An 18,146-nucleotide genomic window follows, 5' to 3' on the forward strand; every position below is an offset into this window, starting at 1 on the left:
TGGAAATTGTCCAAATATGAATATTTTGGTTCCAACCGCTATGTCTTTGTGAGACGCGGTGTGGATGGTCTCCACATGTGTATTTCCCACCGTAAAGCATGGAGGAGGAGGTTTTATGGTGTGGGGGTGCTTTGCTGGTGACACGGTCTGTGATTTATTTAGAATTCAAGGCACACTTAACCAGCATGGCTACCACAGCATTCTGCAGCGCTACGCCATCCCATCCGGTTTGGGCTTAGTGGGACTATCATTTGTTTTTCAACAGGACAATGACCGCTATTTGACCAAGAAGGAGAGTGATGGAATGCTGCATTAGATGACCTGTCCTCCACAATCCCCGAACTCAACCAATTTGAGATGGTTTGGGATGAGTCGGTCCGCAGAGTGAAGGAAAAACAGCCAACAAGTGCTCAGCATATGTGGGTACTCCATCAAGACTGTTGGAAAAGCATTCCAGGTGAAGCTGGTTGAGAGAATGCCAAGTGTGTGCAAAACTGTCATCAAGGCAAAGGGTGGCTATTGGAAGAATCTCAAATATAAAATATATTTTGATTTGTTTAACATTTTTTGGGTTACTACATGATTTGTGTTATTTCATAGTTGTAATGTCTTCACTATTATTCTACAATGTAGGAAATAGTAAAGATAAAGAAAAACCCTTGAATGAGTAGGTGTTTTTTGACCGGTAGTGTAGATCAATGTTTTTTCTGCGATCGGATCAACATTATATCAACCGCTTTTCAATGCAACACACCAAAACAAATCTAACTTTGCAAGATTGAGTCTGTGATTTTGTTGTAGGCAGAGCTAAAGTGCAACAGAGTAGAATTCTAATGGCTGGGGTAGCCGACTAGCAGGCTTCAATCATGCTTTTCAGATCAGTTCAGATCAGAGCTGCGTTTGTGCGCATTTGTTTATATTCTTTGCTAGTTACCGAGTTATTAGCCCAGTTTTGTCTAAGTATAGATCAGCAATGGGGATACTGCTTCCGAAAAGAGCACAAAACGTGTCGGCTACATTTCAAGCTGTCTTTGAAAACCTAGTCAGGTAAAAAAGTTGATGTATTAATTAAAGGGGCAGTGTTTGAGATTGAAATTGTGTGTTTTACATTGGATAAAAGTAGAGACTCAGAGCTTCAAAATGGTATATCATACACTGCAGTTGAGGAACAATGGCAAAGTAATTATTCTTAGAAAGTTGATTAATGTTTTGGTACCCCTACTGGAGAGCTCTTCTTTGTCTACACCGATTCAGCATCGTTCACACTCTCTTAAACCTTAGCCCCACCCTTCTATTTTAAGGGGTCACATGAGGCCATGTGGTAAACACATGCTATATCAAATAGAATGTAAGTGTATTTGTCACATGCACAGGATACAGAACGTGTAAATAGTACAGTGAAGTGGTTGCTTACATAGTAGCAATATCAAAAACAAAGTGTTTAAATTGATGGGTCATGTGAAGGAAATGCTATAACCACTTCCCAGCCACATCTACTGTAGCTAAGTGTATGGGTCACTATTGTCTTGACATGTACACATCTTCATGAAATATAATAGATGGCTGTAATCACCCACATACACACCTGGCTAATTTGATGGGTCATGTAATAATCCGGCCGAAGTGGAGTATTTTGTTTAGACATATAGCTAGCTAGCTAAACAATGAACTGGCATAATCCCAACTCATACTACTACCAATACAAATATTGTCATAGCTGTGGTATGATTCTTCAGGTAGCTAACAAACTATGTGCAATGTTAGCTAGCTGACATTAGGCTATAACTAGCAATGAAAATGGCTTTCTGATTCAAATAATATTACTACACAGACTATACACAGACTAATTGAACATTTTTGTTCATATTTATGGATGGAATACAAGTTTGTTATTAAGGCACATGAAAGATCACATGTTCCAGAAGGCATTTCTATAAAAAAAACACTTTTTTATAAAAAAGAAAATAGATGTTTACATTCAAATGCCGCTCCTGTGAAGTATTGACGTGCGACATACGCCTAGTTTCCAAAATTAGTCACATATAGGTTACTGTAGGCTATATCATAGAAATCAAAAGCTATATCCATGTGAACATGTAATGGGATTTGCTCCATTGGTTTTGTTGGTAGGCCTACATTATGCTCAAATATACACAATAGACTATTTATTGGTTACTGTTTAAAACTGTAAGGATACAGCCTCAGTGTTCACTGTGTCGTGTCTTTGGCATCATTAAATTGAAGACTGGTAGCTCTCATGCTTGAAAAGGTTGTAGACCCCTGCCCTACACCCTGTGCACTCTGAAATTTGAAAGGATTTGATTGGTATAAACATTATGATTTATCTTCCAACTATCTTATGACAGGGCAAGGAAGAGAGATAACCATTATTGCTTACATCTGTCAAATTCTCTCAGATATCCACAAGTGGTCTAGGGGTCAATTTGGGATTGGGGCTATGATTGCTCTGAATTACCTAATTTTAGAAAGATTTAGCAAAAGGTGGATTTTTGTAATTTTAGTTTATTACTGTTTGATCTGGACTGCAACTCCTTCTGTGATTGATTGATTGTTGTATAATTGATTGATGTATTAATTGCCAGATATGATGGAGCCAGAGGTGCGGACCCCCAGCCCACTGCCAGGTTCTCTGAGGTTCAAATGCTCCAGTCAGTTGACCCCAGGTCAGTGGCACCATCTGGCCATTGTCATGGCGAAGGACGTGAAGAAGAGCTGTAAGGTCACGGCCCACCTCAATGGGAAACTGGTGGGAGCAGCAAAGGTACAGGAGTAGGAGAGAGTAAATTCATCCATTTTACATTGAAAGATGATCGAATAAACTTCTGTTGTGTTGGAGGCCATTGGCGATTTTTCCGCTGCTGCTGTGATTTTTAGCTGTAGCTCATGTCATTGGTTGAAGTACTGTCTACTCCCTTACTCACTCTGTGCTGTGAAAATGCAGATAACTCTATGTGTTCTGATTCGCTGTCAGATGCTGTACATCCAACCATTCCCGGGTCAGTACATTTCCATGGAACCCACGGCGGTGATTGACGTGTGTGCCTTCATTGGAACGCCGTCTATATGGAAACAGCACGCTTCGTTGGTGTGGCGCGTCGGGCCCACCTACCTGTTTGAGGAAGTGCTGAGTCCAGGGGCTGTAGGAGTCATCTACAACCAGGGAACAGCCTACTTGGGAAACTACCTGGCTCTACGCAACACAGGTGTTTGTCTGATCATTAACTGGCCATGGACTCAAGACCGTGTAGTCAATTTACTTAAAGCTTGCAGATACTGTATAACACATTATGATTCCTTTAGCATCTAGACCCCTTATAATCTATTAGAATCATCTCATGATGACTTTGACTATATGCCAGCCATTTTGAGTCAGTTGTGTTTCCAGAAAGACAGAAACATATTTGAGTCAGTTGTGTTACCAATGTCAGTTTGACCAGGATTTGTGTCTGACAATGTAATTCTGTAATTATATGTGTTCATCTAGGCTCTGGCCCAGACCCCCTCCCTTTCAGGCTGGTCTCTGAGGAGAGGATCTCATTTGGCATCAACCCGGCTGTAGCAACTTTAACCACGGTAGCAGAGATACGAGAAAGCTACAACGAGGTGGACTGCCGTCTCATCGCCAAAGAGGTAAAGAGGGTCCAGCGCTGTCTTCATGATGCCCGATCAGAAATACGGGGTCCTACTAATCACCCCAAACAACCACAAACAGGTACCCTAAACAACCACAAACAGGTACCCCAATCAACCACAAACAGGTAACGCAAACAACCCCAAACAACCACAAACAGTTACCCCAAAAAAACTAAAACGACCACAAACAACCCGAAACATACCCTAAACAACCACAAACAATGACAAGCATCCAACTGCAGATATGCGTGCTGAGGCCACCTGCCGGGTAGTCCAGAAAGATGGTTGAATAAATTCAGGATTCCCTGAACATAACCTACTTCTCTTAACCTGATAAGGGAGTCTGGGATTTCTTTGTTCCAGGGCTGCTGCTTCTCGCTTAAGTAATTAGGCTAAGCACAGCACAGATTGGTTGGTCCGACAACTGTCGCGGGTACGCAACATTCAAAAAGGTCCTCATGTTGATGACAGAAAAAAAATCAAATATGGAGTCAAACGATAGAGTTCAATATTTCAAGTCTAGAACAAGAAACAATTGTAACAACATACAATGAATATGTTCACAAATTTACTACGGATGTAATTCACCGATACACATCGGTCCCTGATTCAAATGTTTAAAATATGACTGCATTGGACCCCAAGAAAATAGATTCAAACATTATGAATCATTGATTTTGCTCATATTACTTTCTTTCTACCTAGTGAAAAATGCCTAATCTTTTGTGACAACTGATGCACCCTGTCCTTCAGTGTCAAACTAAGTATGTAGTTGTGTTGACAGTCATTGATATTCAAGTCATTTTGCATCCCGAACAGCCCTAAGGAATGTCAGTAGCCTAGTCAAACTACGCACTGAGACAAGCTTCATGCTCTGACCAAGGTGAGGTAGGCGGTCTGTTTCTTGCACATACAGTTGAAGTCAGAAGTTTACATACACTTAGGTTGGAGTCATTAAAACTAGGTTTTTCAACCACTCCACAAATTTCTTGTTAACAAACTATAGTTTTGGCAAGTCGGTTGGGACATCTGCTTTGTGCATGACACAAGTTATTTAACCAACAATTGTTTACATACAGATTATTTCACTTATAATTAACCATATCACAATTCCAGTGGGTCAGAAATGTACATACACTAAGTTGACTGTGCCTTCAAACAGCTTGGAAAAATCTAGAAAATTATGTCATGGCTTCAGAAGCTTCTAATAGGCTAATTGACATAATTTGAGTAAATTGGAGGTGTACCTGTGGATGTATTTCAAGGCCTACCTTCAAACTCAGTGCCTCATTGCTTGACATCATGGGAAAATCAAAAGAAATCTCCCAAGACCTCAGGAAAAAAATGGTAGACCTCCACAAGTCTGGTTCATCCTTGTGAACAATTTCCAAATGCCTGAAGGTACCACGTTCATCTGTACAAACAATAGTACACAAGTATAAACACCATGGGAGGACGCTGCCGTCTTACCGCTCAGGAAGGAGACCCGTTCTGTTTCCTAGAGATGAACATACTTTGGTGTGAAAAGTGCAAATCAATCCCAGAACAACAGCAAAAGACCTTGTGAAGATGCTGGAAGAAACAGGTACAAAAGTATCTATATTCACAGTAAAACGAGTCCTACATGTATATCGACATAACCTGAATTTCCGCTCAGCAAGGAAGAAGCCACTGCTCCAAAACCGCCATTAAAAAAAGCCAGAATACGGTTTGCAACTGCACATGGGGACAAAGATCGTACTTTTTGGAGAAATGTCCTCTGGTCTGATGAAACAAAAATAGAACTGTTTGGCCATAATGACCATCGTTATATTTGGAGGAAAAAGGGGGAGGCTTGCAAGCCGAAGAACACCATCCCAACCGTGAAGCACGGGGGTAGCAGCATCATGTTGTGGGGGTGCTTTGATGCAGGAGGGACTGGTGCATGTCACAAAATAGATGGCATCATGAGGTAGGAACATTTTGTGGATATTTTGAAGCAACATCTCAAGACATCAGTCAGGAAGTTAAAGTTTGGTTGCAAATGGGTCTTCCAGATGGACAGTGACCCCAAGCATACTTCCAAAGTTGTGGCAAAATGGCTTAAGGACAACAAAGTCAAGGTTTTGGAGTGGCCATCACAAAGCCCTAACCTCAACCCTATAGAACATTTGTGGGCAGAACTGGAAAAAGTGTGTGCGAGCAAGGAGGCCTTACAAACCTGACTCAGTTACACCAGCTCTGTCAGGAGGAATGGGCCAATATTCACCCAATTTATTGTGGGAAGCTTGTGGAAGGCTACCCAAAACGTTTGACCCAAGTTAAACAATTTAAAGGCAATGCTACCAAATACTAATTTAGTGTATGTAAACTTTTGACTGCTGGGAATGTAATGAAATAAATAAATGCTGAAATAAATCATTGTCTCTACTATTATTCTGACATTTCACATTCTTAAAATAAAGTGGTAATCCTAACTGACCTAAGACAGGGAATTTTTACTACGATTAAATGTCAGGAATTGTGAAAAACTGAGTTTAAATGTATTTGGCTAAGGTGTATATAAACTTCCGACTTCAATTGTATGTGTGGAAACTTCAGCATTCAAACGCTAGATTGCTTGCGCAATATTATGCTTTATTAGCTGTGACAATCTATGTAATTTTGTACATTATTGTTATCTATGCACTGTTGAAAAGCGTGATTTACTGGAATTAAAGTAAGCTACCGGAGACACAACTCTCATCTGGCTGTACCTGCTGAATGGGGCTTACTTTATATTTATTTTGAATGTTCAGGTAGACCATCAGCAATAGTTTTGGTAGTTAGCTTTAAACAATCAGTATACAGTGCATTTGAAAAGTATTCAGACCCCTTGACTTTTTCCACATTTGTGACTCACAACCTTGATTCAGTCTTATGTAGTAAAATGTGAAATGGTGTATTTTACATTGGATAAAAGTAGAGACTCAAAGCTACAAAATGGCATATCATACACAGCATTTTAGGAACAATAGGAAAGTAATTCTGTTTTGAAAGTTGATTCACAAACAAAGAACCTAGCTAGGTAAACAAGGTTTAAGACCACACACGTCACGTAACGTTAGCTAACGAGCCAGCCAGCTAATGTTGGCTAGTTAAACAACAATGAACAAAGTGCCAATAATTCCACAGTGCGGGCAGCTAACCAACCAGGTCCAATGTTAGCTAGTTAACATTAGGCTCTAACTAGAAAAGCAAACGGCTCTGGGAAATAAATAATAACCGTCAGCTAGGGAGCCAGCCAGCTAATTTTAGCTAGCTAGCTAACAGTACACTTTACCTTAAAATGAAACCACTTTCTGTCAAAATTAGAAACATGTCATATCTGAAAATGTAGCTAGCTAACTCTAGACGGTCTTGCATACATCATCATGCATGATGGACGCGTCTCCCTGTCAGGAATACCATACCACGGTTACTCTTAGTTTGAAGATGTAATCCGGAGACAGGTGTTTTCTCCTTCTCTTTAGCTATCATACTCCACTGATTTCAAAACTTGATCCTCCAGAAAGTGGAGAGCAACTCTTATGCAATTCCACAACACAATCATTTTTTTAAAGCCACATTTCGAAAAGATTACCAGCACAGACTGACGAGCTCAAAAAGACAGAAGCCTTCAATATGGCAAACTAATCCTCTCTCCTCTCTCGGGATGTCCAGCCCACTCATTATCTCGGCCAGTAATGGCTAGTGGAAAGGTTGCTCACTTTTTCTGTGGGTTAACCAACAAGGCTCGTAATTTAACAATTTAATTTGTATTTACAGATGGTATACAAGTTTGTTATTAAGGTACAAATTTCACATGTTCAAGAAGGCATTTCTGCCCAAAATACGCATTTTGATAAAAAACACATTTTTTTACTTTAAAACGGCTCTCCTGTGAAGTTGTGACTTGCGACATACGCCTAGTTTCCTGAATCGGGTCACATTTTGTTACATTACAGCCTTATTCTAAAATTGATCAAATATTTTTTTCCCTCATCAATCTACACACGATATCCCATAATGACCAAGCTAAAAGTTTTTTTAATACTTTCAAAAGTTTGGGGTCACTTAGAAATGTCCTTGTTTAAAAAAATAAATAATATTTTGTCAATTAAAATAATGTCAAATTGATCAGAAATACAGTGTAGACATTGTAAATGTTGTAAATGACTTTTGTAGCTGGAAACGGCAGATTTCTTTATGGAATATCTACATAGGCATACAGAGGCCCATTATCAGCAACCATCACTCCGGTGTTCCAATTGCACGTTGTGTTAGCTAATCCAAGTTTATCATTTTAAAAGGCCAATTGATCATTAGAAAGCCCTTTTGCAATTATGTTAGCACAGCTGAAAACTGTTGGTCTGATTGTCTGATTGTGTAGGTGCTGCTACACCTGCATTGCTTGCTGTTTGGGGTTTTAGGCTGGGTTTCTGTACAGCACTTTGAGATATCAGCTGATGTACGAAGGGCTATATAAATACATTTGATTTGATTTTGATTTGATTGAAGAAGCAATAAAACTGGCCATTAGACTAGTTGACTATCAGCAGCATCAGGTTCGATTACAAACTCAAAATGGCTAGAAACAAGGACTTTCTTCTGAAACTCAGCAGTCTATTCTTGTTCTGAGAAAAAAAGGCTATTCCATGCGAGAAATTGCCAAGAAACTGAACATTTCATACAACGCTGTGTACTGCTTCCTTCACAGGTCACCTAATCTTTGGTTGACAAGTTAACAATTGGCTCATTCATCCCCCTCCTTTCCCCTGTAACTATTCCCCAGGTCGTTGTTATAAATGAGAATGTGTTCCCAGTCAACTTACCTGGTAAAATAACAGGTAAATAAAAAACAGTGCAAACTGTCTCTAACCAGAATAGAAAGAGGAGTGGGAGGTCCCGGTGCACAACTAAGCAAGAGGACAAGTACATTAGAATGTCTAGTTTGAGAAACAGACACTTCACAAGTCCTCCACTGGCAGCTTCATTAAATAGTACCCGCAAAACACCAGTCTCAACGTCAACAGTGAAGACGTGACTCCAGGATGCTGGCCTTCTAGGCAGAGTTCCTCTGTCCAGTGTCTGTGTTCTTTTGCCCAACTTTTCTTTTTATTGTCCAGTCTGAGATAACGGTTTTTCTTTGCAACTCTGCCTAAAAGGCCAGCATCACGGAATCGCCTCTTCAATTTGATGTTATTTTAAGGGACAGAAAATGAGCTTTTCTTTAAAAAAACAAGGACATTTCTAAGTGACCCCAAACTTTTGAACAGTAGTGTATATGCCAATTATTATTTGATGGTATGACCGCATTCTGTCCCCTATCAACACTTTTTCAACTTTTGGTGCCAGCGAGAATTACATAAAAAAAGTAGTCAAGACAACTTGCTTGATTGAGCCTCCGCCATGTATATCTCACTTGGATCAGGATATTTAAGCCTCCATCTATCCACAAGTTTCAGTATATCCATGACATTTGTGATTTCCTTGAGTGCATGAAGTTGGTAGTTTGTAGAGTGATTTCTTTTATGGTCCATTTAGGTATTTAAAACCATGAGTCTTGTATTGCTTGTAGGTTTGATAAATTATTAAATATATTTTTTCAAAGATGCATGGATCATCATTATTTGTACTGTATATATATATATATATATATATATGGTTCAATAACATACTTAAAATCATCCATCTACCTTGTGGATCTGTTTAGACAACTTGCACATTTGGATCAAAATGATTGTCATCACCCCTTTTGAGTTTCTTTGTCCATGGGAGAAGTATATTTCACCCCCCCCCCCCATCCTTTTTCCACAAAACTTCATCTTAAATTGTTGAATGAGTTTCCTGTAAACAATAGATATTATTTTTTGTCTTTTGGCCAGCTAAATACTGATTGTCTTTTCTTATTATCTGCTAAGCCATTACAATTAAGCAAGTAAACCTCCAATTGTTCTCCACTATTCCACCCGTTAAACCCTCCCCATCCCAAGTTGGGTTGTCATCCCAGTGACCAGCAGACCACCCCCGGATCCCAGGGCCCCCCAAAAGTTTGGACACACCTACTCATTCAAAGGTTTTTCTTTATTTCTACTATTTTCTACATTGTAGAATGATAGTGAAGAAATCAAAACTATGAAATAACACATGGAATCATGTACTAACCAAACAAGTGTTAAACAAATCAAAATAAATGTTATATTTGAGATTATTCAAAGTAACCACCCTTTGCCATGATTGCAATGCACTCTCCTGGCATTCTCTCAACCAGCTTCACTTGGAATTATTTTCTTGAAGGAGTTCCCACATATGCTGAGCACTTGTTGGCTGCTTTTCCTTCACTCTGCTGTCCAACTCAGCCCAAACCATCTCAATTGGGTTGAGGTCTTGTGATTGTGGAAGCCAAGTAATCTGGTGCAGCACTCCATCATTCTTCTTGGTCAAATAGCCCTTACACAGCCTGATTGTGGTCATTGTCCTGTTGAAAAACAAATGATATTCCCACTAAGCGCAAACCAGATTGGATGGGGTATTGCTGCAGAATGCTGTGGTAGCCATGCTGGTTAAGTGTGCCTTGAATTCTAAATAAATCACAGACAGTGTCACCAGCAAAGCACCCCCACACCAACACACCTCCTTTTCAAAGTAGCAAAAAAAATAACAGCAATTACAATTCCCTAAAAATATGTTTTATGTTCATTGTAGTGTCAGCTATGCCTTCATATTAGTTATATTCAAGAATAAAGCCAATCATTTATTTTTATTGCGATTTATATGAATGTACGTACCCTAGTAAAATGTCATTCAGTATAACACCGTGTTTATTTTTTGTATTTTATGCCCATTTTTCATAATCACAAAGTTATATATCCATTCTCAGACTGGCAGAAATATAACTACCCAGAAAAATCACATTATTTTATTTTGAATACCACATGATGAAAAAATTCCTGTCTTACACTGAAAGAAAATTTTAAAAAATCTATGAAAATATCTTTCATGTAACGGTTTTCTTTAGGTGAACTAGAGTCAGACCAAAATGCGGCGTGGCTATTGCGATCCATGTTTAATGAAACAAAGTAAACACGAATCAAATACAAAAACAATAAACGTAACACGAAAACCGAAACAGCCTAATACTGGTGCAAAGTAACACAGAGACAGTAACAAGGACAATCACCCACAAAACCCAACACCAAACAGGCTACCTAAATATGGTTCCCAATCAGAGACAATGACGAACACCTGCCTCTGATTGAGAACCATATCAGGCCAAACATAGAACTAGACAAACTAGACATGTAACATAGAATGCCCACTCAGCTCACACCCTGACCAACCAAAACATAGAAACATACAAAGCAAACTATGGTCAGGGTGTGACATTTCATTTGATCCTTTGAGATTTATTTTTGTCTCTGAGTCAACTAAACTAAGTTATTGTATTTTAATATAAAATACTGGTGTCAATATTTTGTTGCCCTGAATACTGCTGACACTATTTTGTTGCCCTGAATGACACAATAAATACATGAATTATTTGACCTTTGCATGCCCTTTCGTAATTTGTCACTTTTTTGTTGTGATTGTTTTAAGTTGCATTTCCAGTTGGAGAAATTTCTTTTTTAGTTCTCATTTTTCCTTTTGCAGCCGCTTGCAATGCTTTGATACCTTTTTCACTTTTTCTGGAGTGGAGGAAGCAAGTGGTTGAGATTGAGGCTCAAGGGATTGCTCTAGTTTTGGAGTCAAGGACTCAGATGGTTGCTCCAGTTGTTCAGGGGGCTGCTCAAAAGAGTTTCCTTCAGTGGATACTGGAGTTAAGTTCAACACCACATTCATTTGTTTGATTTTTTCACGGCACCTCCTCTGATTTAGTCTCCATTTACCCTCTTTTTTAAAAAGAGAATTTAAGATGGAGAATAGTATGTTCATTACCGGAGATAAATAACGAAGTGCGCGCCCTCACCGACACGCCGCGCCACAACACTACAGCCAAAATGGGAGCCACTTAGAAAAACTACAAATTCTAGCTCATTTTTCAAAAAACAAGCCCGAAACTCTTTCTAAATACTGTTGACATCTAGTGGAAGCCCTAGGAACTGCAATCTGGGAGGTATCAATTTGATATTCCCATAGACAGCCATTATAATGACTGGTGAGCTCAAAAAATAATTCCCGGATGGATTCTCCTCTGGTTTTTGCTTGCAATATAAGTTCTGTTATACTCACAGACATTATTGTAACCGTTTTGGAAACTTCCGAGTGTTTTCTATCCAATACCACCAATTATATGCATATCCTAGCTTCTGGGCCTAAGTAACAGGCAGTTTACTTTGGGAACATCAGTCATCCGAAATACCGAATACTGCCACCAGCCAAGAAGAAGTTAATGGTAGGCTATACAATGATAACACTTAATCAAAGTTTAAAAGTTAAATCAACTCCCTCTTCCTTTCTCTCTCAAACATGTTTTGTTACTATTTCATTGCTAATGTTAATAATAATCACTTTACTATCATTTGAGCCTGCGGCATCACTTTACGTTGCATTAAGTTAAGTTAATGTTGTAATTATGCGTTGTTACACTGTAACAGGTACATTTCTATTCAATGCAGGTACACAAATGCAATTTCAATCACAAAATAGCTACATAAAATGCCCATCAAACTACTTAAATTCAAACTTGTACAGTCTCAATTTTTCATAAAGTGCCCCAAAGGTGAAGCAGCTCTTAACTAATATAAATCATATAATCATTTTTTTACCCATAATTGTGTGTGTGTGTGTGTGTGTGTGATATTATATGAACTAATATAATCAATACCTTAACTGCAGTGCAATAAAACATTAACCACAGTGTAATAGTGGAACTTAATAATGTTAAGTGTTATCCGCCCAGCGTTATATCCAATGATATCATATTCTGTTGCTCACAGTAGCATGAAACCATGAAAACAATACCTTGCTTTTCTTCTGGCTAGTCTTTCCTCCCTAGCAACTGGATCTGTGGTAATATTTTGTCTGTGTCATGCAGTCCTCTCCTTATTAGACAAGGGCATGCACAAAATAAAGATAATGTGCCTTGAAATACCTTAAAATGCCATAAAATTGTTTAAATGATATATTCAGTATTCATACAACATGTTAATATGAATTGCACAATTAAATGTTGTAAACTAATGAAAACATGGGTTAATATGGATCAAATCCCGTTAACGGGATCGATTTGACAACACCCGGTGAAATGGCAGAGCGACAAATTCAAATTAAATTATTTGAAATATTTAACTTTCATACAATCACAAGTGCAATACACCAAAATAAAGCTTAACTTCTTGTTAAGCTAGCCACCGTGTCAGATTTCAAAAGGCTTTACGGCGAAAGCAAACCATGCTATTATCTGAGGACAGCACCCCATCAAACAAACACATGCCAATCATATTTCAACCCGCCAGGCGCGACACAAAACTCAGAAATAACAATATAATTCATGCCTTACCTTTGAAGATCTTCTTCTGTTGGCACTCCAATATGTCCCATAAACATCACAAATGGTCCTTTTGTTCGATTAATTCCGTTGTTATATCCCCAAAATGTCAATTTATTTGTTGCGTTTGATTCAGAAAAACACCGGTTCCAAATCGCCCAAAATGACTACAAATTATCTAATAAATTACCTGTAATCTTGGTCCAAACATTTCAAACAACTTTCCTAATCCAACTTTAGGTATTTTAAAATGTAAATAATCGATAAAATTTAAGTCGGGATAAACTGTGTTCAATAGAGGATAAAATGAAAGAGGAGCGAGCGCCAGGTTGCGCGCCCCAAACAAAAGAGTCCACTTGGCTCGACTCCCAGAAAGGAAAGGGCTACTTCTTCATTATTCAAAGGAAAACATCAACCAATTTCTAAAGACTGTTGACATCTAGTGGAAGCCATAGGAACTGCAAGCATATTTCTATTAAAACGGGCTTGCCATAGAAAACTAATGGAAAACAGATTCACCTCAAAATAAAAAGTTTCGCCTGCCAAATCAGTTCTGTTATACTCACAGACATTATTCAAGCAGTTTTAGAAATGTCAGAGTGTTTTCTATTCAAATATACTAATGATATGCATATCCTAGCTTCTGGGCCTGAGTAGCATGCAGTTTACTTTGGGCACGCTTTTCATCCGGACGTGAAAATACTGCCCCCTATCCCAGAGAAGATAACAAAGCTACTGTCATTCAGCATATTGGGTGACATTGTGGTATAACATGAAACTTTTGTTTTGCTGAAGGACAAAAGTGTGATACTGAAGGACGGATTTCATCCATAAACATATTTAACAGGCAGTTCCTTGGCCACCTATGTAAAGTAATGACCTTGACCTATAAAGATTATCCTTACTTTTCATATTTAATATAGCTTTTTATAAAATAATATCATTATAAGTATGTTTTCTGTGTTGTACTGAAAGACATGAGGTTTTGTTACAAAGGTTACAAAATGGTGAAATGGAGAAATCACCACATTTTTCAGAGAGATTTACTCACCTCATCACATTGATAGAGGGTCTTCAATGGGTATTCTTTGTGATGTCACATGATTACTATCATGTGAGATGCTTTAAAATGGCTTTTTCCTTTGTTATACTGAATGACATTGTTACGAATCCCTTTTGGCCCGACAGTCTAGGGGGGATGGTAATGAGACCCGTAACATAACTCATGCAAATTATTATTGTGACAAAGTAAAAAAGTGTGCACGAAATAACCACGACAACAGAAATCTACCGTCAAACTCTAGGTTTATTTATAAACACACGGTAATGGGGGGAGCAGGAAAAGGGGCTGAGCTGGACCCAAGGAAAGAAACAATAAGTATTCAAAAACACCACTAAGCTAGACTAGCCTACTTTAACAACAGCTAACTAACTAACCAAAAATACAGTGGGTGGTCCGCCCAGTTCTAACTAGTGTATTTAACAAAGTTCACCTACGGGTAGTGTATGCCCATGGGCGACTTGTCTTGGTTTCCCCCTTTTCCCACCAGCAACACACAAACACCATAACCAAAAACAATACTCACAGGTGATGACAAAGTGCTATGGAGGTGCTTTAAACAAAAGAGAGGTTAAGACACAAAGCGAGAGTGAAACACAGAGACCTACAGACATGGCATTTACAGAGAGATTGAGCTAGAGATTGAGCTAGAGATTGCTCCAGAGCAAACAAATGATGGGGTTTTTAAACCATGGGGAAGGAACTGTGATAGGGTAGGAAATAGGAGGAGGTGTGTCTTCTGATTGATGATTGATTGTTGACTGATTGGGGAGTGATGATTTTCACCTGTGAGGGGAGAAGGAGAGAAAAGAAACACACACATAGGATACACACACACAGGATAACTGTATCCGTAACAGACATTGATGAAGCACAAAAATCCAGAAAAAAGTTATTCGAGTTTTTAAATATTTTTTAGATACAATATGTCGCCCATTATTATATATATTGTGATTTAATGTTATATTTATACATGTTTATCTTTTTATGTTAAATGAATGGCCTTCGGACACCAAATTTACTCGCCTCGTCTTTCACCCAACTACACATGCGGAGAAAATTTGTTAAACTAGTCTGCGTCTCACAAAGACATGGCGGTTGGAATCAAAAATCAAAAAGGACAGATTTCCACCGCTCTAATGTCCATTGCTTGTGTTTCTTGGTTCAAGCAAGTATCTTCTTTTTATTGGTGTCATTTAGTAGTGGTTTCTTTGCAACAATTCAACCATGAAGGCCTGATTCATGCAGCCTCCTCTGAACAGTTGATGTTGAGATTTGTCTGTTAATTGAACTCTGTGAAGCATTTATTTGGGCTGCAATTTCTAATGAATTTCTAATGAATTTCTAATGAACTTATCCTCTGCAGCAGAGGTAACTCTGGGTCTTCCTTTCCTTTCGAGGTCCTCATGAGAGCCAGTTTCATCATAGCTCTCAATGGTTTTTGCGACTGCACTTTCAAAGTTCTTGACATTTTCCGGATTGACTGACCTTTATGTCTTAAGGTAACGATGGACTGTCGTTTCTCTTTGCTTATTTGAGCTGTTTTTGCCATAATATGGACTTGGTCTTTTACCAAATAGGGCTGTCTTCTGTATACCACCCCTACCATGCCTCAAGACAACTGATTTGCTCAGATGCATTAAGAAGGAAAGACATTCCACAAATTAGCTTTTAGCGAGGCAGACCTGTTAATTGAAATGCATTCCAGGTGACTACCCCATGAAGCTGGTAGAGAGAATGCCAAGAGTGTGCAAAGCTGTCATCAAGGTAAAGGGTAGCTATTTTGAAGAATCTCAAATTTAAAATATATTTGGATTTTTGGTTACTTCATGATTCCATATGTGTTATTTCAGTCTTCACTATTATTCTACAATTTAGAAAATAGTTAAAATTAAAGAAAAACCCTGGAAGGATTGTTACCTATAACCAGTATTGTCATTACAAAGAATACATTTTTGGCAAGCAATTATTATTTTAGCAAACAGTTATTGTGATTCATCCAGTATTGGCACTAACATCCTAACCCCATAGCACACACACACACACACACACACACACACACACACACACACACACACATACTAGATCCCTTTCCTCCACAAACAACCACAGGCTCAGATGTTGTTTCATCCCCGAGCCAAACTCAAGAAAAGACTTGATGTGCGAATGCATATACAGTTGCAGCTGTTTGAGAAGGCATGCAAAACTGAACAAAAATTATTTGATTAAACAATATCTAGTCCTAGATAATTGAGCTTGCATACCCCCCTTCCCTCCAACCCACACACGCTTGTCCCCTGATGTGACCCATCTTCCCAAGTACCTATGTGCAGTCAGACCTTTGATCATTTCCTGCCACCAGGGCCACAATAATTGGCCCCCTCTCTGATTGTCCGAGTGTGACCACTTCCCCATGGGGTACTGCAGCTACTGTTGCTAGCACTGTCACTACCTGGGTGGGGGCACCCCACCGGAATTTCCACCGGCTAGGTACAAGGTCGTCAAGGTTCTCATTAGCAGCTTTGAGAAATTCCTTGTTCCTTGTATGCTCACCAATCAGGGGGCTTTGGCTTTGTAGGACCAACCCTGCGGTGCTGCTTTAGTGGGTCTCTTACTGCATTTATCTTTCTGTTTTAGATTGCGTATAGGCTACTCACAGTAGGCCCATGAAACAGATAAGGACTTCTCTTTAGTGTATGGGTCGCTCAGGTGGGTGTTCAGGGTATAGGGTTGGGGACCATTTCATCATGATAGGACAATTAATTAAATTATCTATACTTATAATTTATTTTAAAATGTATATACCATATCTGCACAAAATTGAAAGCTCTCTCTCACAACCCCTGCTCGCAGACACACATGGTATTTGCAACTATTTTCACTCAACTCTACATTTTTCCAAACACAAAAACAAACACCCAACCTTCCATCACAATACACCCGCACATACCCACATACTGTGCCTTCTATGTCCTCTGTTTACTGTATTGATTCTGAGTACTTTTGTGTTTCCAGTTCCTTATATTTGAAGATGTATTATTTAGCTAATTATCCTTTCTTCTAATGCTGTCTAATCTATTTATATAATTAAATAAATAGAAAGTTGAATACTAATTATTTTACACCATTCCCCATTTTGAATGGTATAGTGTAGTTTATTTCTTTATGAACTGTTGTATTTTATTGTTTTCCTATATATTTTTTTATTACAATCCCTACCATGTATAGTATTGGGTATTCCATTATTTGACTCCTCTGGGAATTTATAATATTTAGAATAGCCATGGAGTAGTCTTGGTGTCTCGGAACATTTGGTTATCAATATACAGTTTATCGACTATGAGAGCTACAGGTTTCCCTTTTAATCTATTCTCCTTGGAGAGTGGGTACAGAACAGGATGGTGCCCTCATTGATTGTGTCCCCGCTAAGGGGGGGAATTGCCAGAGACCTCACAACATGATATTATTACGATACTTAGGTGCCTTGACGTTATGTATTGCGATTCTCACGATTCTATTATGTATTGCGATTCGATACTGTGATCAGTCATGGAAATCAAAGTGCTGAAAACTCCCTATTGGCTCCCTATTTAATAGGAAGATAGAGAACAGGCTATGAAGGAACAATACTGGAGTTTTGGTGCAGGTACAGCCAACTAGTACAAAAATAACATTGCGATATTGTCAGCTTTTACCTGGGAACCTGACAGTGTGCAACGAACGAGAGAGAGAGCTTGTTTTTTTGTTTTAGTGCCCTTTGGATTGGTGATGTTTGAAAAATTATATGGTTCAAAGAAATTATGCAAAAGAGGTGGAAAACAAATCAGGCTGCTCGGGGCTGATTGGTTGAAATACTCTAAATCGAGAAATGTTGTGACTAAACATAAAATATGAAATTATATTACCAAACCAAGATAAATGACATACAACACAATGGAAAAAGAC

At 38.7% G+C, this 18,146-nt stretch overlaps 1 protein-coding gene across 1 annotated transcript in view; it reads left to right on the forward strand.

Moving 5' to 3' along the window:
* The window catches only part of wdfy4 (WDFY family member 4), a 183,762-nt gene that overhangs the window by 56,790 nt on the left and 108,826 nt on the right, over positions 1 to 18,146 (forward strand). Inside the window, 3 exon segments of the mRNA XM_029641018.2 lie at positions 2,604 to 2,782; positions 2,993 to 3,224; positions 3,506 to 3,651. Of these exon segments, the coding sequence (XP_029496878.2) occupies positions 2,604 to 2,782; positions 2,993 to 3,224; positions 3,506 to 3,651 (557 nt within the window).

This window comes from Oncorhynchus nerka, linkage group LG28 (genome assembly GCF_034236695.1).
Source record: "Oncorhynchus nerka isolate Pitt River linkage group LG28, Oner_Uvic_2.0, whole genome shotgun sequence".
NCBI classification, from domain to species: Eukaryota; Metazoa; Chordata; class Actinopteri; order Salmoniformes; family Salmonidae; genus Oncorhynchus; species Oncorhynchus nerka.